Source organism: Carassius carassius, chromosome 49 (genome assembly GCF_963082965.1).
Source record: "Carassius carassius chromosome 49, fCarCar2.1, whole genome shotgun sequence".
Taxonomy (NCBI): Eukaryota; Metazoa; Chordata; class Actinopteri; order Cypriniformes; family Cyprinidae; genus Carassius; species Carassius carassius.
This window is the reverse complement of record NC_081803.1, coordinates 10,238,541-10,266,450: the sequence shown is the minus strand read 5'-3', so window position 1 is coordinate 10,266,450 and position 27,910 is coordinate 10,238,541. Positions and strand designations below refer to the sequence as shown.

Sequence of the window (27,910 nt, the reverse complement as noted above, 5' to 3'; positions counted from 1 at the left end):
CGTGCAGGGGTTATGACAACTCCCGCGCAAATAAAACACTGTGCGGCGTTTGACTCAGCTCGAAGCGCGAGCCAATCATCTGGGCAGATTCCCTTCTGATCACGCGATGGATTTACAATTCTGAGCAGCTGGTTTAAAAAATAACTTGGAGAGAGCGTAACGGTCGCCATGGGGCAAAACGGTGCCAAGGCTGCCCTGTTCCTTAGTGTTTTTGAGGTGAGGGGGGAGCAAGGTGAAAATAGGTGCTAGACGGACAACTGAAACAAGACAGAAATGATTCTGAGGTGCTGGAGATGTTGACGCGGACTCTTTCTTGTATTTATGGAGAGAGGAATGAGAGCAGCGCGGATCAACAAGAGGCGACAGAAATTTATGGCTGAACTATCCACAACTTCTGTTGAAAGGCAAGCTGGAATTACTCTCTTTTTACAAGTACATAAAATACAAATAGAAAGAATATATAGTATTGTAAATGTTTAAATATGTACGCTTTTAGTTTTAAATGCTTAAGTTTATTTTCTCTTTACGACCTTAGGTTGCGTGACTTACCTTTAACAGACCAAACCTCGGAGAACAAGTTGGTCCGGGATGCCAGACAACATCGCATTTCTGACGAACAGCACAGAACTGGGGCACGTCGGGCGCGCGTTGAGTTCGAGTGCGCGCCCCGCCTGGGCAACAGCGGTGCTGGCCAGCGTGCTGATCTTCACCACTGTAGTGGATGTTTTGGGTAACCTGTTAGTCATAATTTCGGTGTTCAGGAATCGGAAACTGAGAAATGCTGGTGAGCTTTTATTTATCTTCATTGATATAGCGCTTAACGTGCCACCAGGCTCGAGAGTTGAATGGGGATAGATCATGAATTATGCACTGAATGAAGTAAATAGTCGTCTTTCCTCTTACTTGACAAGAATCTTATTTGACGTAACTTACTGTCTTAAATGTAAATTGTACATGGTGAAAAACGTGCTTATTTTGAGTTAGTTAAATACAAACTGTTCACATTTGAATGGATTTATTTACCTCACTTTCGACTTATGGAGTAGTTTGCTAACACCGTATTGCATAGCCTATGTAGTGTTAGTGAACGATTAATTTAATAGCAAAGAAAAAAAAAAAAACAACAAAAAGAAAAAACCATTGGAATTGGCAAAGCATTATGTAACCACTTCGTAAAAACAGCAAACCTATGTTTTTTTTAGGAAGTAGACAATTTTAAACGAACAGCTAAAAGTTTTTTTTTTAATAAAAAAAGCAACATTTTAGCACTGAATATGCTCATGCATGCCGAAATTGGGGCTTCCAGTAACCATATCAATAGATTTTAATCGTTTTTGTGGAGAAACTCTTTGTTTCAGCATTTTTATTTTTATTTTTATTTGAGTTTAAGCTTTTGGTAGAGTTAAGATCACTTCACTTTGACCATGTCATGAATAATTTACAGCGGCTTATCGCTCTCAACAGTAAGGGCTTCAAAGACTTTCAACTGTAGTTTAGCATAATTGGACGTGTACATCAGTGAAAATCTGGCATCCACCTGAGCCTTAATAGACCCTTAATTTGATTGTAAATTAATGTGTTTGATGTTTTTAAATAGATGTTAAATCTAATTACCCACTTGAATGACCCCTAACTGCACATTGTGATTACATATAATTCTGTCTAAAACAACAGGAACAACTATTGAAGTATTATGTCACAGTGCTGTTAGGCTTGTAATGTGTGACTCTGAAAGATTCAGAGGAGAGACAGATTTCAGCGCTGTCAGTGCCTGTGACAATGTTTGTACATATGCATGCGTGTGTTTGAGGGGTTGTTCCACACACTGCTGACTCAATTGAGTGGGACTGCATTCAGAACCTCTTGACAGTTTGTGCATCTGCAGGGACATAAGTGTGGAGAGCTCTCACACAAGAGCGCACTTCAAAGCTCATGCTTTTTACGCATTGAGCAAGAGCCAGACCTGTTTGCTTCAAAGACACACTCACAGTCTTATATCACCGTCTTTCTAATAGACACTGCTGACTCTCTCTGCCTTCCCTCTCCAAAGCAATTTGAGCATATGGAGGTGGCATCAACGGCTCATTGGATTGAGTATGAATACTGTCAGATTTTGTGTGTGGTCCATCCCACTACCACAAGAATGGCACACGGATCTTTAGTGGTGTGTGCCGTGTGAACTAACAAGGGCAGAGAGCTGAGAAATGACAGAAACTCACAGCCTCGTTCTCCTAACAAGTGTATTCGGAAGGAAAACTGTATGTTCCCAGAATCCTGTTTGCAGATTCACCGCATAAACACCCCCATGCGGAGCGTGGAGATAAAAGGTCTATGACTGGTAAATATCTCAGTGTTTTATGATAATGAGGCACATTCTGATGAAAGGGTGGGTATATGTGTCCTTTATCCATAAAATAGCTTTCTATGGTGAAAAAGTTGTCTCATCTGAATCAGGAGAGAAATATGCACAGATCAAGCACCATTTGGATTTTGATGTGAGAGGACTACAGGGTATTTGGACCTTTTCACTATTGATTATGGACTCATATTTTGGCTAGAAGCGATGGTTTAAATTCTAAAGCATATGTTTTGGACCCTCATTCTGATGGCACCCAAACACAGAGAATCCATTGGTGAGCAAGTGATGTAGTGCTGAATTTCTTTAAATCTATTCCCTATTCCCTCATCTACATCTCGGGTGGCCTGAGAGTGAGTAAATATTTTGGCAAATTTGTATTTTTGTGTGAAATATTTCTTTCAGGAATACTCTTAACAGCTGTCAGTTGAAGACACATGGCAATCAGGGCTTCTGGAGTATCACTGTCCAGTGGCCCCTCTCCCTTGCACTGTCCCCTGTGTTGTTATGCAATCATGTGTCTAGAAAGGGGGGTGAGTGTCAAGTCCTTCTGTTGTCAGATTCCTGGTAGACTCTGTTCTGCCACATGAGTATGGATGTTACAGTGGCCAGTGTGACTGTCAGCACGTGTTTGTGTGCACTGAGGTATGTGTTTGGTGGCAATGGCATTGTAAACCACAGGAGAGCATAAAAATGATTGAAGATAGAAAGTGCAGCAGCGTAAATTTCGTCTAAAAGTTGGGGGTGGGGGGGTGAACATAACATTTCTCAAGAGCAATTTTTGAAGGGGCAAAAAATACAGCTAACAAATAATACAGCTAAAATTGTACTTGTAAGCAATGCTGATCCTAGAATTCTGGGTACCCTACACAAAACTGTGAATGAATGAATGGCTTTTTTTTTCTCAAGTAAGACACTGTACGTTCTTCATGTTTCATGATTTGACAGATTTTTATGTAGAAAGGGAGACAGCGCACCACATTAAAATAACGATATAAGGGGTTTTCATGACCGCTGGCCAAATTCAAAACTGAAACTTAAATTAAATAATCTTTAAGAGCAATGGGGCCTCTGGTGTTTCAGGGCCCTACGCAGCTTGCGTACTTTGCGTATACTAAGGATCGGTTCTGCTTGTAAGGATATGTATACACCGAGGAACGGCTTACTACTATTAGTGCAGCAGGGAGACCGTTCAAAATTAGACAACAAGCTGTTGTGGACGTGCCATGAGTTGTGGTACTCTTATGACAAAGAAGAGGAGAAATTGTGGAATAAAGTCATTATTATTTTTTTTCTTTGTGCACAAAAAGTATTCTAGCACCTTCAAAAAATTACGGTTAAACCACTAATGTCACAGACACATGGTCTATTTGATCGATGTCCTTACTACCTTTCTGGGCCATAAAGCGTTTCAGTTGCATTGCTGTCTATACAGGGTCAGAAAGCTCTCAGATTTCATCAAAAATATCTTAAATTGTGTTCCAAAGATGAATGAAGGTCTGAAACAAAAATGAAACAGTTGTTTTTCATTTTTGAGTGAACTATTACTTTAAGAAATATTTTGATTATGTTCTGTTTATTCAGAATATTCTGTTTGATTCTTGTTCTATTTGTGTTCTATGGGAATTTTGTGCCCTCTTGCTTTTCTGTTGTCCTCAGGGCTATGCATGATTAAACTTAAATCAGGTCAGTGTCCATCCGCAGAGTTGTCAAAGCCTTTCAGCATCTGTGGTTTATTCCATATAAGGTGTATATCTGCTTTTGCTCTCTCTCTGTGAGTGTGTATGATTTTGAATTCCTTGTTGATTTTTCTCATCTCGGCTTTTAAACCTTGTGAAAGTGAACTGCTGTCCTCACCACCTCCCAGGGTGTTCATGTTCTGCACAAGTATAGAAGGACCGCTGCCTGTCACGCAAACAGACACATGAAGAGACCAAAAAAATTAACACCAATTGCAAAAAGGATGGTTGTTTGTTTGTCTGACATTTAGAGGAAGCAGGAAATAAAGGAAGAACAGAGTCCTTCAAAGAAACAATGCCATCAGCAACATCAGCAGTTGGCACAATCTGCATCCCGTGTCCTCAGAGACAAGCACGAAGATGATAATGTGAGTCCATTGCATGTGTCTGCCAGTTCAGCACCACGGACAGCAATAGATCAGTCATTCAAATCCAAATACTTACTATATCTGTCTTGAATGCTTTGTAATCTTTTAGAAGAAACTTATGTAACTGTCAGAAGTGTGTTTGAGCTAGAGAGCTGTGAATTTAATGCACATTGCAGGTTGAGGTTTGTGTGTACATTGTTCAGAGAGGGAGAGAACAGTCCACCTGCTGTTATTTAGTGCCTAGAAACCCTCCTCACAGGGCAGTTTAATGTGGCTAATGTCTACTCTGAGACGAGCATCACATGGTTTTTAAGGCACTTGAAAGAAAGTCAGTACCAAGGATTTTAAATACAACGCCTTTAAGATCGTCATGTATCACATGATTAGCTGCGCTTTCTGAGATTTTTCTTGAGAGCAAGAAGTCAACCTTGCTGTTGTTCTACTGTTTTTAAAATAGTAAATATATTTATTTTAGACAGTACTTTTTGAGATTTAAAAGTCAGAAAAAATTTATATACTTGAGTTGTAGTTGTATATTTATAGAATAGTACAGATTTGCAGAAATAACCTTTATTGCCAATAAAAAAGAAATAGAATATTTGTTAATAAATTCAATTTATGTCAAGACAAACAGAACAGTAATGGACTATACTGAAAAAAAAGCTTCCACAAAAATGTTAAGCAGTATGCCTGTTTCAGCATTGATGTTGATAATGTTTTTTGAGCATAAAATTAGCATATTAGAATGATTTCTGAAGGATCATTTGACACTGAAGACTGGAGTAATGATGCTGAAAATTCAGCTTTATTATAACAAAAATACATTACATTTTTAAATATATTAAAGAGGTCCTATTATGCTTTTTCACTTTTTAAATTTTAGTCAGTGTGTAGTGTGTATGTTTGGGCATAAAAAAAAAACAAAGTTTCGAAGTCCACTCAAAAAAGGGAGTGAAAAAATTCAAGAACTACAATGAATGGCTCATTTGGACTACTGCATTGTTTTCCAGGGTATTATGATGTCACAAAGTAGGCCATTAGAATATCATAAAAATAATTCTACAAAATTTACTACAACGCCTACAAAAATTTGAATGGCTGGGGGTTGGGGATGGTCGAGGTCGTGGTTAGATAACTTGGTTGAGTGCATCAGACAAGACGACGACAAAGAAGTGCTGCTGCAGATTTAGTGCATCAGAGGAAACCAGGATAAGCTGTTGAAGCATCAAGTTTTCGCCATGTCGAAGAAATGCTTTTTTTTTCATAAATTGCTGACAGTACAACAGTACAATACTGGACAATAATGTAATCTAAAGAATTTACACTTTAAATTCAATTATGAGACTACAGTATAAATAAATTCAACGGTTTTCACTGTTATAATGTTAGAATTAAAGAACAATAAACATAATACATATTACAGCTGCACTTATCTGTACATAGTAAATGCACTTATTTAGCTTATTTATAAGCTGTTGTTGACATCATATTTAAAACATGATTTAGCCAAGAAAACAACAACAACAATAACGTTACCATCCTAATGTCTAACAATATCTGTGCGCTCAAAAATTCCTCGCTATCCTCTTGTTCAATCTTCTTGGTGTCTGAATCCGGCTCAAACTGATATGGCAATATTGACACCATCCTTTACTATACTGAAGCAGACGGAACTTGCTGCTTTGGCATGGGTTGTGACAGTACTGAGACGGCGAGCGTGATTTCACCAAGTACAACATGTTCCTGGATCACATCCTTGTTGAATTGAGATATTAACTTTTCAGGAAATATCTGTTTTAGGCTTACAGTCAGGGTAAGGTGCTTCTACACCCTTGTTAATCAGCCATCATTTCCCACTGATTTTAGGAATAAATTATAGGTAGGGTTAGGTTTAGGGGTAGGGATTGTGTTAAGTCTATATTTTTGGACAATAATGTTGATCCAAGATCATCAAAAGATGTTGATTCAGCAACATGTCTTACTTGGCAAAAGCATGGCGACCGTACTGAAACAACGTCTAAACTGTTTGCCAATCACAACGCACTGGTAAAACTAAGAAATTTAAAAACACATTTTAAAACACATTCATTTTTTCGGAAGGTGGCCTGTACAGTCATTTTAAATTGTAATATTTCATGATATTGCTTGTATTGTTGTTCAAATAAATACAGCCTCGGTGTGCATAAAAGATGTCTTTCAAAAACATAAAAAAATCATTCTGGCCTCTTTCAACCAAGATAATTTTTTGTGGAAAGGCCAAAAAAGTGTGCCCATAATAAAGCATGTTAAATTACACTGAGCTAAATTGAATCTGAAGGGTTTCGTAGCTCTGCGAACTTTACTTAGCTCTCTATGCAGATGTTCTCTTTTGAATGCTGCATGTTGACTGTTCCTTGGCACAAGATAAAACCGCAAAATCCTGGACAGGCAGGCTGAGGCATCACCATGATCTTTAAACCCATCTTTCTTGATTTCACAAACCAGAAAAGGCTTCACAAAAGGCCTACGTGTCAAGATTTTTGAGATCCATTTATGTATGCATACACCGAGGCATTATCTGATCACTTTAGTTTAATGAAATCCACCAATCTATACCCTACAACCAGTGATGATAATGCAGAGCTCTGGACTGTATCATTTGATCATTGGGAATAGTGGGCTGATGCACACAATCTGAATTTCATGAACCCCAATTTTAATATAATCAAAGATTGCATACCTCAAGCATTTTAAAAACTTTTTTTTTCATTTACTTCAACGTCAGTATTAAAAAAACACACTGTTCAGTAAAAAGAGAAAAATTAAGCAGTCAATGCAACGTATATCATCCAAAGATTTCACCACTGTGACGATTATGCTGCTGTTACATAACAATCTTATTTACATTACTCATCTGATTCACTTTGAAGGAGTCAAAGGTCAACATGTTTGACATTTTGACAGAGGCCTTCAACGAGGATATAGTTTTTTATGTGGCTGTTCAGAGCGCTGAATGATGTAATAGTGTTTGGCTGGAAGGAACACTTAGGTTCAGAGTGGGCTGATCACAGGGTGGACTGTAGGGAAGCCGGTGTGGTTTCAGACAGGTGGAATATAGTCTTTTTCAATTTGTGTTTGCAGAACAACCTGTCCTCCAACCAATATGCTCGCATATGTCGTTTGTCCAAATCCCTGAAATACGACCCATCAGAGCGTATACTACAATTGCGCCCCTATTGGCAAAAGGTCGTTTTCATATTAATGTTTTGTACTCTTTTATTTGAACTCTGATTTGCATTTTGTGTAGCTCAGTTGGTAGATTATTGCGTTATACCTTGATATGTAATCATGCTATCATGGGTTCAATCCCAGGGAACGGATGTGCACGAAAATGTATATGCTCAATAAATCATAATTTAGCATGATTTCTGTGAGGGTTAGGTTTAGGGGTGGGGTTAGGTGTGGTCATTCGAAGCATTTTGATTGGTAATGATGTTATATGTCATTTCATGACGACAGGCGCAACGCGATACTGTCATTATTTTTACGCCTGCTAGAGGGCGCTTAACTTTAAAACGTAAATATAGGTCGTAATAAGGTGCTTGCACAAACGACCTATATGGTCGTTTTTTGTTGGAGGACAGGCTCTAGATATTAGTTGTATTATTAGTTTTATTATTTTTAACTACTATGCTGTTGTTTTATTGAAATAATAATATCATCATTGCATTTTTGTTGTTGTTAATAATAACAATAATAACTTAACTACTTCTACTGTTATTTCATGCCAGTTAATGTCAATAAATGTATTTCATTAATTGGTCATTAAATAAAGAGCATGTCATAATGGCATCACAGGACATTCACATCCTTTGGAAGTGAGGACAGCTGTTTGAAGCTGCAGTGACCATAGCTCAAGGGCACAATAGTAGTGCTTGTCATTTGGTGCTACTGAGAGTGCATGCTTCAGGGTACAAATTAAGATTAGCCCTTGGTGCTGCTCTATTTGGTCCTCAGTCCAGGTTTTCATCTTTCCTTGTTCTCATATCCCCAAGGACTGGACCCCGTCACAATTTGCAACCGTAAAAAATATATAATAATAAAATAAACACATGTTATTGTACTCATCTGCATAATCCAATAGTTGTAACAGCCTTAAAATGTGATTTACATATTTTACCTAGAATGAAATGACCTTGTGAATATATCACTCCAGAGGAATAGAAAAGTGGTTCCTCAGTAATTTGCCTTGACCCAAGTCCTTCACCCTGCTGCCTGTTGTAATAAATGTATAAAAATGTAACTGTTGGAGTGAGTATACTATACATGCAACAGTGTTAATATCGAAAAAGTGCTTTAACCTTTCAGGATCAAGGATTATACTTTAAACATTTAAACTACACTTTAAATGCTAAGCTCCTCACTGGCAGAACCTTTGAAATGAAAAAAGGTTGTGATCAAAACAGGTAATTTTTCTCTCATGAATCAGAAAGTAACCTTTGAGTAATAAAGCAGATCATTCTTGTTGCATACTGCTCTGAACAAGTATTTATTTTTTCTAGAGCTCACCCACTAACATCTAAATGGAAACAATGTTGTAATAAATAAATAAAAAATATATGATACATCAAAACAAATTATATATACCTCATTCTGTCTTTATAATTATGAAAAACAAATTTGTATGTGTATATGTAGTAAAGAACCAATCATATCAATAATATAATCCCTGCCAGATGGGGCAAAATCATTCAAAGTTAGGTTTTTTTCTTTTCGGGTTTAATGAGAGGAACATGAAACAAGTCAGAACACAATGTTTGCATATATATATGTGTGTGTGAGAGTGTGTGTGTGTGTTTAGAAATTAACACTTTTATTCAGCAAGGAAGCATTAAATTCAGTAAAGGTGAAGACTTTTAGATTGTTCCAAAAAAATCTATTTTTTAATAAATCCTGTTATATTATTTTATTAATCAAAGAATACAGGAACAAATGCATATCATTCCACAAAAATATTAAGCAGCAGTTTGCAAAGTTGTCAATAATAATAATAGACCTATCGGTAAGCCCCTCCCATCGAACGCAGATGAGTGAATGGCAGTTGAGTATCAGCTGCACAGGGACCATGAAATCTTTAGGTTTCAGTGCCATAGAGAAACATTGGAAGATCCCAAGCTTTCATCGTTTTTTGGTGTTTATGCCACAAAAATGGAAAAACAATGTACCTGGGTTACTTGTAACACTGATTGCAGGTATCCTGAGAGGATAGGTGATTTTCTAAACCCAAACAAAACAGAGCAAAATGTACCTAAGCATTCAACCCCAATCCCAACGAAGAAGAAAACATTAATTTTTTGGTTGTCATACTCTCATTAAGTTACTATTTTCATCTCCTCAAGCAGAACGTTAATGTCACCTTGTGCTTCATCAAGGTATCTCTGGTTAAAACTAGCTAATGTTAAAGTTAGTGAGTCCATGCTAACGTACAAACCTAAATAGCTAACTGTTCTCACGTCATGTACAGCATAGGTCAAAAACACGTAAACGAAGGTCTACATTTCAGTGACTATTCATATAGAACTAGTTAAATGTAAATTAATTTAATGTTACCCTTCGGTACATGAATAGTGTCGATCCTGGATGCTGTCCTTTATGATCATGACGACCGTAACTTGCGTTGTTATCTGTAAACCCTCGCTTACAAATTAATACTCACAATATTTATTTTAAAATCTTTTAAATATCCCTCTATGGCATATTTAAGTTCCACTTGAATGGTGGTCCTTCTCTGTCCAGAAATGTTCAAAAACATCTTGGGAAAAGGATTTCACACTGACAGCTATCATTGTAAGTCAACTAGCAACCAGGGGGGCAGGGTTTCATATTTTATTGAAGCTTCCCCATGTGCCGCCATTGATTAGCGGACCCTCACCTGCTGTTGGCATTCCATTGACTCCCATTCATTTTGGTGTCACTTTGACAGCGAATAACTTTACATCTGAGGCATTTAAAGACTCCATTTGTCCATTAATTATTTCTAAAGAAACACATAAATGTATAAATAGCTCCATTACCTTGTATCTTACGTTATGGCCCCGTAGAAGCAGTTTTTGTAAAAAATAGGCTAACGATTGTGTCATAACCTGCGACTCTCTGTCGCACAGTAGAGAAATTACCGTATGGACAGGAGGAGAAGCTCGCAGGTAATCTTTTACTGTCTATGAGGCTATTGGGGGGCCGTGGAGGCATAAAGTCAATGGAGAAGCCCATAGAAAGTCCATAAAAGCAACGGGACAAAATTGTTCAACAACGTTTCGAGGAATTGGAAATAATTCGGTATGTGGCAAGTATGAAGTATTCACTACGTAGAAGTAACATTTATCCACAAACTTTAAATAATTTATCTACTTTATTAAATAATGAAGTATGGGTAATGGGGTATCTATATTAACGGGGGATGGGGAAATTATCATGAAATTATACATGCAATAGAGCAGGGGTCACCAATCTTGGTCCTGGAGGGCCGCTGTCCTGCAGAGTTTAGCTCCAACCCCAATTAAACACACCTGAACCAGCTAATCAAGATCTCACTAGGCATACTGACTTTCAAACAGGTGTGTTGGAGCTGGTTGGAGCTAAACTCTGCAGGACAGCAGCCCTCCAGGATCGACATTGGTGACCACTGCAATAGAGCATCACAGTCCCGCCCAGAGCCGGTGCCGGAAGTTAAAATTCAATAAAAAATTCAATTTCTGCATTGACAGTTGGGGTATAAGCCATAAAAACGTAACCATACATGGTAGACTTAAAACCAGCTACGGCTGTACTAAGCGATAGTATATGCTCATATAAACGGCAAAGGTTCATTGGGCACTAACCTTGTTTTGAGATAAATGCCTTTTATTCGCAATGTCTTGGATAAGTACTTCATTACCCACAATCCCACAATCCCACAGTGATGCATCTGATTGGTGGAACTCGTGTAACCATCTGGTTAAACCCCGCAAAGGTCTGTGAAGACTGAAGATCATTAATAAAAAAATTAAAGTAAAATAAAAACCTGTGTTACATTTTTGCACGGTAGACTTATCAGTGCAATCATGTGCTCCTTGGCTGCCATGATGACTTTTTTCAAGGAGGAAAACAAAAGCGTTTAAAGGGGTGAAAACCACTTCAGATAGGGTCATGTAACGTTAGTTGAGTGTAGCGTGTGTGAGGGTCAGCTTGTGGGTTTTGTAAGGGCCAGCACGAGGGAGAAGACCTACAAAGTTTTGGTGAGTTTTGCAGGGAGGTTGGTAACGTTAGTTAGCATTATCGTCCACTTTAGCTACTGTAGCCTTCATATGGTATGAATCATATCAAGCATTTTATAATGCCACTGTCAATATTTAGCCTAGGCATACCTTTTTGTGCATTTACTGAACATTTGTGTAATGGCGTGATTGCAGTCAGGTACAAAGCACTGCACCATTGCTGACGTTATCGTTAACCGCTTTCACACACGCACACAATATATAAAATACACGATGATAAATATAAAAATCAATACACAATACCTATATAAAACACTATTTATTTACACGATTAATACTGAAAGAACTGCTATTACTGCACATTCACTATATAAAAATAGAATTCACTAGTGGAAAACGTTTGAGCGGCCGTCGTCAGATTTGGAAGTCGCTCAAAAGGCTCTTTCGCGGTTGTGGCTTCAGTCGACTTCAGTGAGGCGTGGTGGTTTATGGGATGAGTAGTTACTTTGCTCGAAATTAAAATATGTACACAGTCTTGTACCTTTGACTTTTTTTGGATTTTCTCTTAATTTTTTCACTCGAAATGATATGTTATATGCTTATGAGTTCAGCCGTAGCTGGTTATCCTCACACATGCTCTAAAACTCTTTAGATAAGGATTTTTCCGAAAGTCAAATGGGAGAAATGAATGGGAAATTTACTTCCAGCACCAAAGCTCTCTCGGGCTGTGGGCGGGACTGTGATGCTCTATGGAAGAAGAAAAAAAAACATCTCAATGTCAATCGCGGTTAACGTTATTCCTTTATTTATTGACCGATATAGGATACACTTGAAGATGAATGTGATCCCTTTCATCCTTGTCGGAAGCCATCTACAACATGTCCTGTCCTACATAACCAAATGTGTAATAAAGAAAACCGTTTCTGTTCAAGTGTTTTTGTTTTTGACATTGATTTATTAGCATTTAGTTAGCAATAATAAGCATGTGCCTAGTATGTTATCTGGTTATCTCCTTACATGTACCTATTGGGTAACTTATGAATTCATATCACAAGTTGAATATCATTTTACATAACTTTTTAATATTATGCATTAACTTAATATGGCGTACTTAAAATAAATAAATACTATGCAAAATTACAAAAATAATTAATCAGAATTCTTATCACAAGTTCTTGAATATCATAACTTCTTAATATTATGCATTTACTTAATATGGCATACTGATGTTAAATTTTTAAATAAATAAATACTATGCAAAATGACAAAATAATTAATCAGAATACTTACCAAAATTTGCTCCTGTTCAAGCTCGCCGTTTCTGCAATATTCAGTGGGTGATTCAGATTTCTCTTGGCACAGCTATTAGAAGACTAACAATTGTCAGACAGGTTGCTCACGTCACATAAAGGTCATCAAGCTCAGTTTGAGTCTGCGCAGTAAGCTCGACCCCCAGGAAGTGCGTGCTTCTAATTGACTTCACATGTCTCCGCTGAATCCAGTGGGGTCGCCGTGTCCATTTCTTTTACTGTCTATGGTAGCAACTCTGTTGTTTGTCCGAGTTCGCAACAGTAATTAAGGGGGGTGGGGCTTACCGATTGGTCAGTTCTTTCTTGTGCACCAAATCAGCAGAGTAATGACTGCTGAAAATTTGTATTGAATTTTTGATCAAATAAATGCAGCCTTGGTGAGCATAAGAGACTTGAAACAAGTTAAAAGATTACAAAACTTCTAATGTTAGTGTGCATTTAGCTAGTTTGGCTTCTGCACCATGGACAGTGCAGTGAAACACATAGGGCCCTATTTTAACGATGTAAGCGCATGGTCTAAAGAGCAAGGCGCAGGTGCACTCAGGGCATGTCTGAATACACTTTTGCTAGATTAATAATGGGAAAACTGACGGCACACCTAGGCGCATGGTCTAAATGGGTTGTCCCTATTCTCTTAATGAGGTTTTTTTTGGTTGTAACATTCAGTAAACCAATCAGAGTCTCATCTCCCATTCCCTTTAAGAGCAAGTTGCACTCGTGCCATGACATTTTTGCTATTTATCTGGCAAAATTTGCAAGCACAAAAAAGAACGCATGCCCAGAAAGGGAATGGAGCTGCTTGTGCGCGAGCAAATCGGCAGCCTAATTCTCATACATGCGATGACTAACCATTATGACATGTAGAAAGTTTTATATTTATGTAGCCTACACAATAATATTTTTTTTAATTTATAATATTTGGCATGTTTGTGTGCTGCTGTGCGTCTCTGTGTGTGTAATAAGCAGCATGTATGCGTGTTGTGGACCCTACTATATTAACCCACTCACAAAGAAAAAAAATTGCGCCAGACTTTAGACCAGGTTTGAGTTGGTCTATGGTGCAGTCTTCAGTTCCTCAAAATAGCACGCCCATGGGCGCATAGATGGGCGCAAATGTATTTGCTTTTTAAACAACGCGGTGCAGGATGGGAAAATGAGAACTGCGCCGGGCTGAAACTAGCAAACACCTTTGTCTTGCACCACATTGCACCAGGCGTATAATAGGGCCCTTATGGTCTAAAGACTTACTATGTATCAGTCAGAAAGGACTTCATGGATTTCTGCTGATGATTTGGCTTAATTTTCTGTCTACATTCTGTTGGTATATATATTGACCTTTTTTATTTTCCCAAGGTTCAGTTCTCTTACGAGAGCTCTCTCGTACTGCGTCTTAGCTAAGACGCTACGGGAAAAGTCTCTTTTCACGAAATACTGAAGCAAAAAATTATCCTTAATTTTGTATTTTTGTAAAGCGCATTTGCAGCAGTACACAGCCATAGGCGAGACGGCTCGTTCGCTCATTGGCTTGTTCTGCGGCAACTGCACAGCCTATCGAGCGCGGGCTGATGCAACATCAGACCAATAAGGGCGCTTTGCGCCCTTCTTGCCACTTCCCGCCGAAACGGGTGTGGCCCAACCTATAAAAGGAGCTCGAAAAGGCTGACTCACCTGATTTTTCATCTCTTCAGCGAAGCTCACGCATCGCTGGATCACGGAGGAAGCAAGCGCCGTCTGAGAAAGCACATCAGCAGGACGAGCCATTCTGAAGCTGCTGGCATCGCCGCCTTCCATTGCCGTTCCTGCTGCGCTATCCGGCGCCTATATCCTTTCAATCCTGTTATATCCAAGCTGTTCTTTATGTCTGTGTGTGTGTTCGCCCTGCGACACACACTCGTAAAAGAGCTCGCGTCTTTTTAAGATGCCTTCCTGCGGCTCGTCAGAGCCCCACTCAGCGAGGGAGACCGGTACGTCATCTGTGTCTCCTGCCTGGGTGAAGATCATGCAGCGCTCGCTCGCTGACGGCGGATGCCCCCACTGCGAGCTGTTGCCATGGTGACTCTGAGGACTCGCCTGGCCTTTTTTCTCTGAGCCTGCATTCTCCGCTGCGCTGAGGCGCCGTAAAAGCATCGCTTCCAGCGGATTCCGGAACCGTCTTCAGCTCAACCGAGCTCGCCGGTTCGCCCTGCTTCACCGGCCCCCCCTGCATCGCTTCCCGGTGGGCAGCGCCCGCTGTTTGCCGGCGCGTCGTCCGAGGAAGTCGATCTCAGGGCCGCGTCGGGGGAAGAGGACACGCGCTCTCTGCTAGCTTCGGGCAGTGAGGGCTGGGCGAGCTCCGAGGATCTCGCGCCTTCTGCTCAGAAGCCCAGCAGACGAGCTGACATCGAGAAGGAGCCGGGACGAATGCTCGTGTTGGCCGCGATGAGTCTCGGCCGCGAGTGGTTTGCACCAGCGCCCCCCCCTCTCGTTCCCGGCTGGATGGTATTTCCCTTTCGGATGAGCGTACTTCTCAAAGCCCGCCTTTTTTCTTCCTGAGCTTCACGAAGAGGTGGCGAAGGCTTGGAACGCTCCATATTCAGCACGAACTCGTTCGTCTGTCTCACTAGCATTCTCCACACTGATGATGCTAAAAACAGGAACTACCACTCACTTCCGCCGGTGGAACAGGCGATAGCGACGCACCTTTGTCCGCCCTCTGCTGGACGGCGGCAAAAGCGGTGTTGCCATCTAAAGCCTCCTGTGTGACGCTGCGTCGGCACTACTAACGATGGCTGCTTCATCGAAGCGCAGGTGTACGAGTTCCGCTGTGGCCGAGCTCTCACCCAAGCGCGCCGCTGTTTCAGTTCCAGGAATTGTGACTGTCTCAGCGTTTTCTGCAATGCGCAAGCCTGCACAGTTGCCCGCTTGCCTGCACACAAAAGCCGTTATCACAACAGCTTCAGCAACGCAGCTCGAGACCCCCGTTCTCGCTCTACTGGCCGTCACCCCGCGCCGCGGGGACCGCGGCAGAGGATTACGGTGAGGCCGGGAGCCCCGAAGCCATCCTGGGAAAGCCATCTACGCATGCTGCATGACGCTGCGTCGGCACTACACACGATGGCTGCTTCATCGAAGCGCCGGTGTACGAGTTCCGCTGCGGCCGGGCTCTCACCTAAGCGCGCCGCTGTTTCAGTTTCCAGAGATTGTGACTGTTTCAGCGTTGTTTGCAATGCGCAAGCCTGTACGGTTGCCCGCTTGCCTGCACACGAAAACCGTTATCACGGCTACCCAGATATTTCCCGAAAAAGGTGTAATTTCTGGTGTCCCGGCCACGGCCGATGGTGCTATAAATGTAGTGACGATGCCCACTGCTCAGTGCCCATCTCCGCATATAAGCACAGCCCTTCACACAGGGCTCGCGCCTATAAAAGCGACTCAAGTCGATCACGCGCACTACATAGTAGACGTGCCCACTCCTCAGTGCCCACAATCACTATGTCACACGCGTCATGTGGTTTCTGTAAAAACGAAACCCGTGCACGTTCGTCCGGCCACGGCCGATGGTGCTATAAATGTAGTGACGATGCCCACTCCTCAGTGCCCATCTCCACATGTAAGCACAGCCCTGCACACAGGGCCTGCGCCCATAATGTCGACACAGATCGGTCGAGCGCGCCGCATAGTAAACGTGCCCACTTCCCAGTGCCCACATACACTATGTCACATACGGCGCGGGGCTTCTGTAAAAACGAGGCCCGTGCACGTACATTCTGCACAGGCAGACAGCGAGTTGAAAGTGGTAAAAGTGCACACATGCAGCCCACGGTTACTCGCAGATATATCGAGTCCCACGGGACCCGCTCAGCCTCCCTCCAGTCGGTTAAGCGCCGGAACGGGGTCGAGGAAGAGCGATCTGCCCGCTGTGATCAGCGCGCTCCCCGCCTCAGATGCGCAGCACACTCGAGCGCCGCCGTTGCCCAGTCAACAGAGCGCGTTTCGCATCCAGCCCTTAGCCATTCATGCAGATGCATGGTCAGTGCTTCCAGGGGTTTCGGATTGGGTGCTAGGCATTATAAAGAGAGGCTACTCGCTACAGTTTTCTCGACGCCCACCGTGCTTTTCAGCGCGCGTCGAAACTACGGTCAAAACAGAAGTAGCACACATACTTCGGGCCGAAATATTAAAACTGTTGAGCAAAGGGGCTGTAGAGCCTGTGTCTCAAAGCGAGGGGGGGCTGTACAGCAGATACTTTCTGGTGCCCAAGAGAGACGGGGGTCTCCGGCCCATACTGGATCTAAGACAGCTGAACAGGCATTGATGAAACGTAGTTTTCAAAATGCTCACGACCAGGGAGCTCCTCGCGCAGATTCGCAGAGGGGACTGGTTCATGTCAATAGATCTGAAGGACGCGTATTTTCAAATACAGATAGCGTCAAACCACAGGCGATATTTGAGATTCGCCTTCGAGGGCCAGGCATACCAGTTTGCAGTCCTGCCATTCGGCTTGTCCATAGCTCCTCGTACGTTTACGAGGTGCATGGATGCAGCGCTCGCTCCTCTTAGACTCAGAGGCATACGAGTGCTGAATTATTTGGACGACTGGCTGGTTCTGGCCCGATCATGAGCGGAGCTCGTGGACCACAGAACCGTTTTACTCGATCACCTCGAGAAGCTCGGCCTCAGTGTCAATTGGGTGAAGAGTTCGCTGAACCCCAGTCAAACGATCCTGTTTCTGGGTATAGTTCTGAACTCGTGTTCCATGACGGCGCGGCTGTCACCACAGCGCGCGATGGGCATTCAGCGTGCAGCGAGTTCTTTCCGCTGTGGCGCGACTGTGTCGCTCAAACACTGTCAAAAGATGCTGGGTTTCATGGCCTCAGCATCTCTAGTTCTGCGGCTGGGCCTGCTCCGCATGCGCCCCCTGCAGTTCTGGCTGAAGGCTCGGGTGCCGCGCAGAGCGTGGGCGTCTGGCCGGCTGCATTTCAAGGTTGATCAGAGCTGTGTTGCGGCTCTAGCACCTTGGACAGCGAACGGCTGGTACCGATCAGGTGTAAGCCTGGGGACTTCCCCGAGTGTGAAAATGGTGTCGACGGACGCCTCCACTTCGGGATGGGGAGCGCTGCTCGAAGGCAGACCGTCCTTTGGCCTATGGTCAGAACGGGAAAAGCTCCATCATATCAACTGCCTGGAAATGCTGGCAGTGGAGAACGCGCTGACGCGCTTTTGTCCCCATATCAAGGATCACCACGTCATAGTCCGTTCGGACAACATGTCCGTGGTGTCCTACATAAATCGCCAGGTCGGTCCCGGGTCCCGAAACCTGTGCAGGCTGACGGAACGCCTCCTGATTTGGGCTCAGCGCAACGTGCGCTCGCTGAGAGCAGTGCATGTGCCTGGACTGCAGAATCTGGGTCCAGACAGGCTGTCCAGAGGCAATGTTCTTACGGGCGAATGGTCTCTACACCCGCAAACAGTCCGCCTGTTGTGGGAGAGATTTGGCATGGGAGGTGGACCTCTTTGCGTCCCACGAAAACGCTCACTGCCCCGCGTTCTTTTCCAAGAACGAAAGCGCGCTGTCACGGAGATGGCCGTGCTGCCCGCTTTATGCGTTCCCTCCCGTCTCCCTCCTTCCGCAGGTGATAGAACGGGTGAGAGAAATGAGATGTTCAATACTGCTTGTAGCACCTCTTTGGAAGAACCAACCATGGTTCCCAGATTTGATGCAGTTAGCAGATGTCGCCCTGTGGCCTGTACCGTTGAGGAGAGACCTCCTCTCGCAGGCCAGGGGCTCGATTTGGCACCCTCAACCGGAGTTGTGGTCCCTCTATGTATGGGCACTCAATGGTTACCCGCTGATCTCGCAGTGGGAGTGCTAAATACAATCACTCAGGCTAGAGCTCCGTCGACACGACGTCTGTATGCCTCGAAGTGGTCGGTGTTCTCCAGCTGGTGCACAGCTCGAGGTTATTCACCCCTTAGTTGTGAGGTGACGGAGGTCCTCTCCTTCCTTCAGGAGCTGTTGGATAAGGGCAGAGCCCCATCCACGCTCAAAGTTTATGTGGCTGCCATCGCGGCGTTTTCTGAAACGGCGTCCGGTCAGTCAATAGGAAGGAATGATTTAGTCATCCGGTTCCTCAGAGTAGCTAGGAGGCTGAATCCTCCCAGACCTCCGTCAGTCCCTATGTGGGACCTCGCGGCGGTTTTGGAGGCCTTGAAAGGTCCCCCTTTCAAGCCTATCCAATCGATTAGCCTTCAACATCTGTCGTTCAAGACAGTATTCTTGTTGGCTCTCGCTTCTGTGAAGCGTGTGGGTGATTTGCACGCGCTCTCGGTGAGCCAGTCGTGCTTGGAGTTTGGGCCCAATGACTCAAGAGTCATACTCAAACCTAGGCACGGTTATGTGCCGAAATCCCTCAACACACCGTTTCGGGCTCAGGTTATTGCCCTGTCTGCCCTGCCGGTGTCAGGGGAGGATGGAGACTCGAGTCTTCTTTGCCCTGTCAGGGTTTTAAGAGCTTATGTGTCTCGCTCTACTGCCTTTCGGCAGACGGAGCAGCTATTTGTCTCGCTCGGTGGGCGTTCCAAGTGAATGGCTGTTTCGAGACAGACTCTATCCAGATGGATAGTTGACGCCATAGCGTTAGCTTACGCTTCCAGGGGCCTTCAGTGCCCGTTGGGCGTCAGAGCACACTCCACAAGAGGCATCGCCTCGTCGTGGGCGTGGTCTACTGGGATCTCCTTGCAGGATATATGTATGGCGGCAGGTTGGGCCTCGCCGTCTACATTTATCAGGTTCTATAACCTGGAGGTTCCCGCCTTGCAAGCAAGGCTGCTGTCGGTATAGGCGAATCAGGGCCCTGAGGGGAATTCTGAGTTAACGAGCGCTATGCGCTGCCGACTGTTATATGGGCAGTATTGCGTAAGACCCGCATTGCCACATTGGTCAGGCCTTGCCTCGGCTGTGTGACGTCATATTGCCGCATCTACAGATGCTGCTAGATATGGGACGGAGGGCTTTTTCCCTTTTCTGTACTGGACTCTCTGTGAGTCCCTCAGGTGACTGTGCACTGTAAATCCTGGGCGTTGCTTTAGGTTTATTGGTGTGTGATCCCTGCGCGCACGGCGTTTTACATTGGGTTCCCGTAGCGTCTTAGCTAAGACGCAGTACGAGAGAGCTCTCGTAAGAGAACGTACTCTGTTACTAAACGTAACCTTGGTTCTCTCTAGAAGAGCGAACGAGTACTGCGTTCTCTGCCGTGTGCACGATTCACTCTGGTTCGCTTCGGCGATGAAATAAATCAGGTGAGTCAGCCTTTTCGAGCTCCTTTTATAGGTTGGGCCACACCCGTTTCGGCGGGAAGTGGCAAGAAGGGCGCGAAGCTGATGTTGTCTGATGTTGCATCAGCCCGCGCTCGATAGGCTGTGCAGTTGCCGCAGAACAAGCCAATGAGCGAACGAGCCGTCTCGCCTATGGCTGTGTACTGCTGCAAATGCGCTTTACAAAAATACAAAATTAAGGATAATTTTTTGCTTCAGTATTTCGTGAAAAGAGACTTTTCCCGTAGCGTCTTAGCTAAGACGCAGTACTCGTTCGCTCTTCTAGAGAGAACCGAGGTTACGTTTAGTAACCGAGTACGTTTTATTATACGTTCATGATTAAAACTCCGCAGTTTTTTTATACAGTGAATTTATCATAGTATTGATTTAATTTATTGTAAAGAAAAGGTCAAATAGCCATTTAAATGAGAGTACCCACTAGTGCTCCATACTCAATCTCATTCACTTATATTCTGTTGATTTGTGTGGTCATTCATTCTCAAGAGATCCTTTACCTTGGTGGACACAATGCCTAGACCCAATAAAGGATGTACTCAGAAATCATTAGAAAATGCAGGGTCAAGATGTATTATCGTGCTTGGCATGGCTTCACAAAATTTCAAAGGTTGTCAAGATCCGTAAGGAAAAGCAAAAAAGGCCACCTGTCTTGTGGGCATGTTGAAGCAGAAGTGTCTGTGTCTCTTACAGCTGTAGCTCTTCTTTTTGCGCATAAAGTCTTTGACAGGTGACCATAGCATGCACGTATCATTTTATACTATACTCTGGGGGTTTCTAGAGAACCCTGTCTTACCCTGTTCAAGTGCTTTTATAATGAGCCTTAGACATGGTATAAGAACCCTTGCCTTCTGTTCTCCCTTCAGAATCTTTCCCCAGCTTCCTCTGTCAGGTTTTCCATTGCACTCTAACTGGTTTAAATAGGAAATAACTAAGACATTTCTCTTTATCATCTTCTTCTTGTCCTTATTTGCATTTTCCTCTTCGTATCTCTATGTGACATTCATATGCTGTTAAAGGATGCTGAAAATGCTGAAAATTTACTCACACAGAGGCCAACCAAGGTGAGTTTGTTTCTTCATCAGAACAGATTTGAAGAAATGTAGCATTATGTCACTTGCTCACCAATGGATCCTCTGCAGTGAATGGGTGCAGACAGAATGGGAGTCCAAACAGCTGCTAAAAACATTATAAAATTCCACAAGCAATCCACACAGCTCCAGTTCATCAATTAACGTCTTTTGAAATGTAAAGCTGTGTTTTTGTAATAATAATAATAATAATAATAATAATAATAAAAGCAAGTGATATAATACTAAATTTCTTGAAATCTGTTCTGATGAAGAAACAAACTCATCTTGGATGGCATGAGGGAGAGTACATTTTTCAGCTAATTTTCAATTTTGGTTGAACTATTATTTCTTTAATGTCACTCTCTGCAATTATTAGGAAATTTTAGATAATCTCTATCATGTAGGTTTACATTCATTTTTCTAATATGCTCAGATCTAAAAGCTTTTATCAGCTATTACAAATAGACAAAGTCATAGAAAAATCATGGAAATATTTTGTTAAAAATGTGTGGCAACCCTGGTGCATGATTTTGAATGTGGTAGTGTATGAGCCCAGCTGAATGGGAATTTAAAACTATTTTCTATTCTTACTTCACCTAGACTTTATTCACATCACGTGCATGTATTCACATCAAACTAGATTGCTTTGTGTCTCACTCTGTCACGCACACGCATACACACACACACACACACAGTACACCATTAATCAAACACAGGCTCATTACTCATTAGGTTCTTATTGTCAGCTTTTGTAGCTATCATATTTTGATATTTAAGACAGAGAGAGTTGCTATGTACATGTTAATATATTATCAATCATTTTATTTTTTTATGCTGTATTGTTGTATTTGTTGACTTGACTGCACAGACACTATTGGAAGAGAACTGAACTGAGCTGGATGATGACATCACTGAATTAACAATGAACTGACTAACTGATAAACTGTTTTCTATTGGCTATTCTATTTTCTATTGCATCATCATCAGCACATTTTTTTCCTGTTTAACATTGTAAAGCTGCTTTGACAATCTGAATTGTATAAAGCACTATATAAATAAAGGTGACTTGACTTAGGTTTTTTTTTAAATTATTGTTCTTGCTCAGTGGTCAGCATTTATGTATTTAGCATCGTTTGGAACCACATCAATATTCTGCATAATTATCTCTCGATAATGCTTCAAATATTCAGAGATGCTTATATAAAGAAAAAAAAAAGAAAGAAAAAAAAAAAAGTTGATTTCAAACAGGAGCTTTTACCTCTACCTCTATACCTTTAAAGTTACCTTTAGTAAGAGGATTATACTGTGAAGTCAACACATTAACTAGAATTAGAGATTTTAAAGGGGTCATGTGATGCAATTTTAAATTTTCCTTTCTCATTGAGTGTTACAAGCCCTTAGGGCATAAAGAATATCTGTAAAGTTGCAAAGACTAAAGTCTCAAATTCAAAGAGATATGCTTTATCAATGTTAAGACTCGACCATGCCCTCCTCAAACAGCTCATTCTAACACGGCCCCACATGTCTACATCATGATGTTGGAATATTTGCATAATGCTGCCCAAATGTTCAGGCAAAGAAAGAAGGCTGTTTCCTGTGAGAGCAGCCTACAATGCTGGTGTCTGTTTCTGTGTTCTGTGAAGATGCTGCAGGCAGCGGCTCAGCGCAAATCCATGAATGAATGTTTGGAAGTGAAGTAAACTTCAACTGATTTCCTCTGCTCAGGGAGTAGGGAGGAATGCACACGGTGCAGGGATCATATCAATCAGAACGCAGTTCATGCAAGGAGCTCACTTTTAATGAGCTGATTATATGAATCAGGTGTGTTAACTAAGAGAGACATGCAAAATATACAGAGCAGCGGGGTGCGAGGACTGAGATTGGGAACCTCTGTGGTAAGGGGCATAACATTTCCATCACACGCTTGAGGTATTCAGCCAATCACAACGCACTTGATGGCTGGCCAATCAGAGCACTCCTCGCTTTTCATAACGATGAGCTTTGTAAAAATAGAAGCGTTTCAGAAAGGCATAGAGGAGCAACAATAATTTACATTATGTGGACAATAATGTGTTTTTTGAACCTTAAACCGCATAAAGACATTGGATTACACCAAATACACAAAATAATTTTATTTTTAGCAACGTCATATGACATCTTTAAAAATATGAATTTTACACACAGGATGGCTTCTTCACATACGTGAACACAAAAGTGCCATTTATAACAGTTGACATTGTACGTTATTTCACAACATATTTGTCTACAGAGCAGCTACATGTATATGAGCTTGAATGTGCTTCATCTCTGGTTTAATTATAGTGGCTTGGGTTAAAAGTCTAATGAAAAGAGAAGAAAGCTCAGAGGAGAAATTGTGTTTATCTTTTCATAGATTGTAGCTTTATCCTCTGAATAAAGCTAAGAAAAGGGAATAGCTGAAAAGAGTAGTCAGTGTCGGGAGGCTGAAACAGGTTTTAGCTTTTTGTATCATTTTAAAAAGCCACTGTGATAAACAGCAGATAATACTGTGTTATGATCTCTCTAATGTCATGCTGAGGGTTGCTGGGAATACTTTTTGGCATTTGCTGAAAAGTATGGGAAAAATAGCTTTGTATATGCATTGCTATTGGTGATATCTGGCAAAATCCATGTGAAATGTTTTGCTTTACTTTAAACATTACATGTTTCATCCAGAGTCTCAGGGCTGGGAGGAGAAAAGACACTGACTGAATGTTAAAATGGTCTGGATGTCTAAAAAGCTGTAGGAAAATGTGTGCTTCATTGAAGCTGTTCACCACTCATGACTTTCATACAATCAATTATTCTTTTAAATGAATAATTTTGGCAAGAAAATGTCAAGATCACATTTCACTAAGAAGAAAAAAAAAGAATCTTAGTTTTAGCCTCATAAAGATTAATTTTTATTAAGATTATATTTACACATATTTCCCAAAATTATCATTACCATGAAAAAAAGCAAATGTTATTCTCATCGCAGCATATTTATTGTATTTTAGAGTAGCTATAGATCTTGTAAGTTTTACCTACATGATAATTGTATTAGTATTCATATCATTTAATTAAAATGCCTAAAAATAGACTCGTTATGTAATGTGAAATTGATTATAACATTTTGGGGTACAATGTGAGCTGGACATTTATTATAATTTTTTTTTTTTTGGGGTGGGGGTGTTGAACTTTCCACTTCCTTACATTTTGATTATTCTACCTGGGAAAATAACTGGGAAGTCCTCAAAATTGCACTCCAAATTGCAGACAGAAAATTTGTCTGTATGCACATATTTGCCACCAGTATCACGGAATGAAGGGCTATCTGAATTAATTAGATGGCTCAATCAACAGATTCTACATGGGCTGTAAACGGTGACAGTTTAACATGAGAAAGTGAGTAAATGGATTGGTCGACAGAACTTTTAACGCAGCAGACCATGCATGAGATTAATCTGAGAGGGCAGAGGCTTGAAGAGAGCACATAGTTTTCTGTTGTCACAGTATCAAAGGCTTAACACTCCCTGGGGATCCTGCTTTTGAAGCTGATGCGATTCATTCTTTGTCTTTTCTTTTCACTCTGTAGCATTGTCATTCTTGATTCTTGTTTCCTCTCTTATTTGCTCTCTGGTTCTCAGCTTGTCGTTCACATGAGTTTACCCCAATTCAACTTAAAAGACATAAAACAGGCTTGGAGGGGCAAAAGCAGGAAGCAGGGCATCAAAAGTGAAAGGTATACTACGAAAAGGTGCTTTTAAGGCATAGTCAACATAAATGTACTTACAGGACAGGCACAACTGAAACCTTTTTTTTTTTTTTTTTGGCGACAACAGAAAAGTTTAACATCCAAACTAAAAATAAGGTATGGGTTTTGTTAAATGTTTTATTTTTTTAATGGCTTTGAAACCTTTAATGCTACCCAAAACTGCATTAAGTTTATGAAAATTTGCGTAAAATAGTATTATTGAAAAAATCATTACAATTTAAAATAACTGTTTTTGATTTTAATTCATATTTATAAAATATATTTTATTCCTGTGAAACAATGTTGTGCTTCTTTTTATTTTTGTGGAAACTGTGATACATCTTGACGTGGCCACAGTGTGAAAAAAAGAAATGTATTCACATAAAATAACTTAGGTCTTCAACCCTGCTCCTGGCGACCCACTGTCCTGCAGAGTTTAGCTCCAACCCTCAAACACACCTGAACCAGCTAATCAAGCACTTCAGGGATCACTTGAAAAATCACAGGCCAGGTGAGATGAAGCAGGTTTGGAATAAACTTTGCAGAACAGATGGGCACTAGGAGCAGGGCTGAATACCTAGGTCAGGGATCCTCAAATCTTGACCTCAAGATCCACTTTCCTGCAGAGTTTAGCTTTAACCCTAATCAAACACACCTGAGCAAGCTAATCTGACAATCAGTGTCTTTGGGATCAATAGAAAAATCACAGGCAGGTGACTTTGATCAGGGTTGGAGCTAAACTCTGCAGCACATTGGATTTCCATGGCAAGATTTGAGGACGGGGGACCTAGGTAATACATTTTCGATTTTGCCACAGTAGTCATAACAAGCACTGTGCTATCATATGAGCATCAAACTATGCTAGTAGATATGAGATTATTAACAAGTCCTCTTTCTCTTGCTCTGTTTTGCACAGGGAATGTGTTTGTTGTCAGTTTGGCCTTCGCTGACCTGGTGGTGGCTTTCTATCCCTACCCAGTGGTGTTGTATGCAATCTTCCATGATGGCTGGTCTCTGGGGGAAACCCAGTGTAAAGTCAGCGGATTCCTAATGGGCCTGAGTGTGATTGGCTCTGTTTTCAACATCACTGGCATCGCCATCAACCGTTACTGCTACATCTGTCACAGTTTTGCCTACGGACGTCTCTACAGCTTCCGTAACACGCTGCTGTTAGTGGCCCTGATCTGGGCACTCACTGTGCTGGCCATTCTTCCCAATTTCTTTGTGGGTTCCCTAAGTTACGACCCCCGCGTTTACTCCTGCACATTCACGCAGACTGCCAGCAGCTCCTACACTGTGGTGGTGGTGGTGGTTCACTTCCTGATGCCCATTGCAGTGGTTACCTTCTGCTACCTGAGGATTTGGGTTCTGGTGATACAGGTGAGGCGAAAGGTGAAAAGCGAGGAACGCTCAAGGGTAAGACCCAGCGACCTGCGCAACTTTGTCACCATGTTTGTGGTGTTCGTTTTATTTGCCATCTGCTGGGCTCCACTCAATCTAATCGGCCTTGTTGTGGCCATTGACCCAGAGATTATGGCTCCACGTATTCCAGAGTGGCTCTTTGTGGTCAGCTACTTTATGGCCTATTTCAACAGTTGCCTCAATGCCATAATTTACGGACTCCTCAATCGGAATTTCCGAAAGGAGTACGTGCGGATCATGACGTCGGTGTGGATTCCTCGGAGGTTTGTGACTGAGACCTCCAGGGCTGCCACAGATGGGATGAGGAGCAAACCCTCACCGGCCATCAATAACAATGAGTGACTTTAGTTTTAAACCAATCACTGTTCAGAGAAAAACAATATGGATGCATGAAGCAAATTTACATGCTTTGAACTGAACACCTCTTTTTTAATGCTACAGAACCATTATGCACAACTCAGGGTGCTTGTTTTATTTTTAACCTAGGCAAATTGGAAATATGTGACTGCCTAAATTTCTGCAAAACCTGAAATGTGTTACATACACCTTCCAGATGATACCTCGTTATAAACGCTATAAGACATTTCATTATATGATTTTGCATTGGAGATGCAGGTTTATTAAACTGTACAGTGCCATGCAAATAGCATTCCTGTGGGTACAAAATAACTGCAAAATATCACTTTCCTTGTAGCATGTTTCAAAGCAAGTTTCTGGCGTGTTTAATTTTTCTCTAAAACTATTGAACATGAACATGCTAATGTTTGTTTTTTATGTAATGTTTGTAATGCAGCAATTCAGAAATAAAATGTCAGGTGAGTGGTGCAAAAAAATTTTATGCTCCATTGTGTTTGAAATGAATGTACCACCTACATTAAACCTTACTGAAAGTGTTAAGAAATTTAAGCGAATGTAAGAAAAACACACTTGCAGAAACAACCATGCCATTTTAGCTTCAAGGCTTTACAAGGATTTGAGCTCTTTTGTGGAGTGTCATGACTTGTTTTACAGGACTTATTCCAGAGTGCACCACATCGCAAATGTACCAGGTGAGCTACCACGCAAGTTTACTATATCAGAAAAGCCATTTAAATGGACTAAATCATGTGATGCAAACATTAAAACATATTAATTTAGAAATAATGCACTATGGTAAAAGTGTTTCGAGGTCATAACATAGTATTATGGATATGGAAGGAAACGTGCAGAAATTAGTATTTTTTTTTTCATCAATATGCTCCATAATCATAAATTGTGTGAAAGGGAAAAAGCTGTTGGCGTTTTACTGTCTCTAGTGTCCATTTCACCTGAAAACTACAGTGAACTGTATTATGTATAGGTAAATTTT

The 27,910-nt window shown here is 41.7% G+C and overlaps 1 protein-coding gene across 1 annotated transcript; it reads left to right on the top strand.

Annotated features, from left to right (window-relative positions):
• The first annotated feature begins 127 nt into the window (after positions 1-127).
• Positions 128-27,062, top strand: LOC132132788 (melatonin receptor type 1B-B-like). Its single transcript, XM_059545314.1, has 3 exons — positions 128-432; positions 536-784; positions 26,057-27,062. The coding sequence occupies exons 2-3, from the start codon at positions 589-591 to the stop codon at positions 26,902-26,904; spliced, it is 1,044 nt and encodes a 347-aa protein (XP_059401297.1). The 5' UTR covers positions 128-432; positions 536-588; the 3' UTR covers positions 26,905-27,062.
• The last annotated feature ends 848 nt before the right edge of the window (positions 27,063-27,910 follow it).

What these genes read in the sequence shown, in the direction of transcription:
- LOC132132788 (XM_059545314.1), top strand. Translation starts at nt 589, where the DNA reads ATGCCAGACAACATCGCATTTCTGACGAACAGCACAGAACTGGGGCAC. An exon ending in TCGGAAACTGAGAAATGCTG is followed by an intron (nt 785 to 26,056) that starts GTGAGCTTTTAT and finishes TGTTTTGCACAG; the next exon opens with GGAATGTGTTTGTTGTCAGT.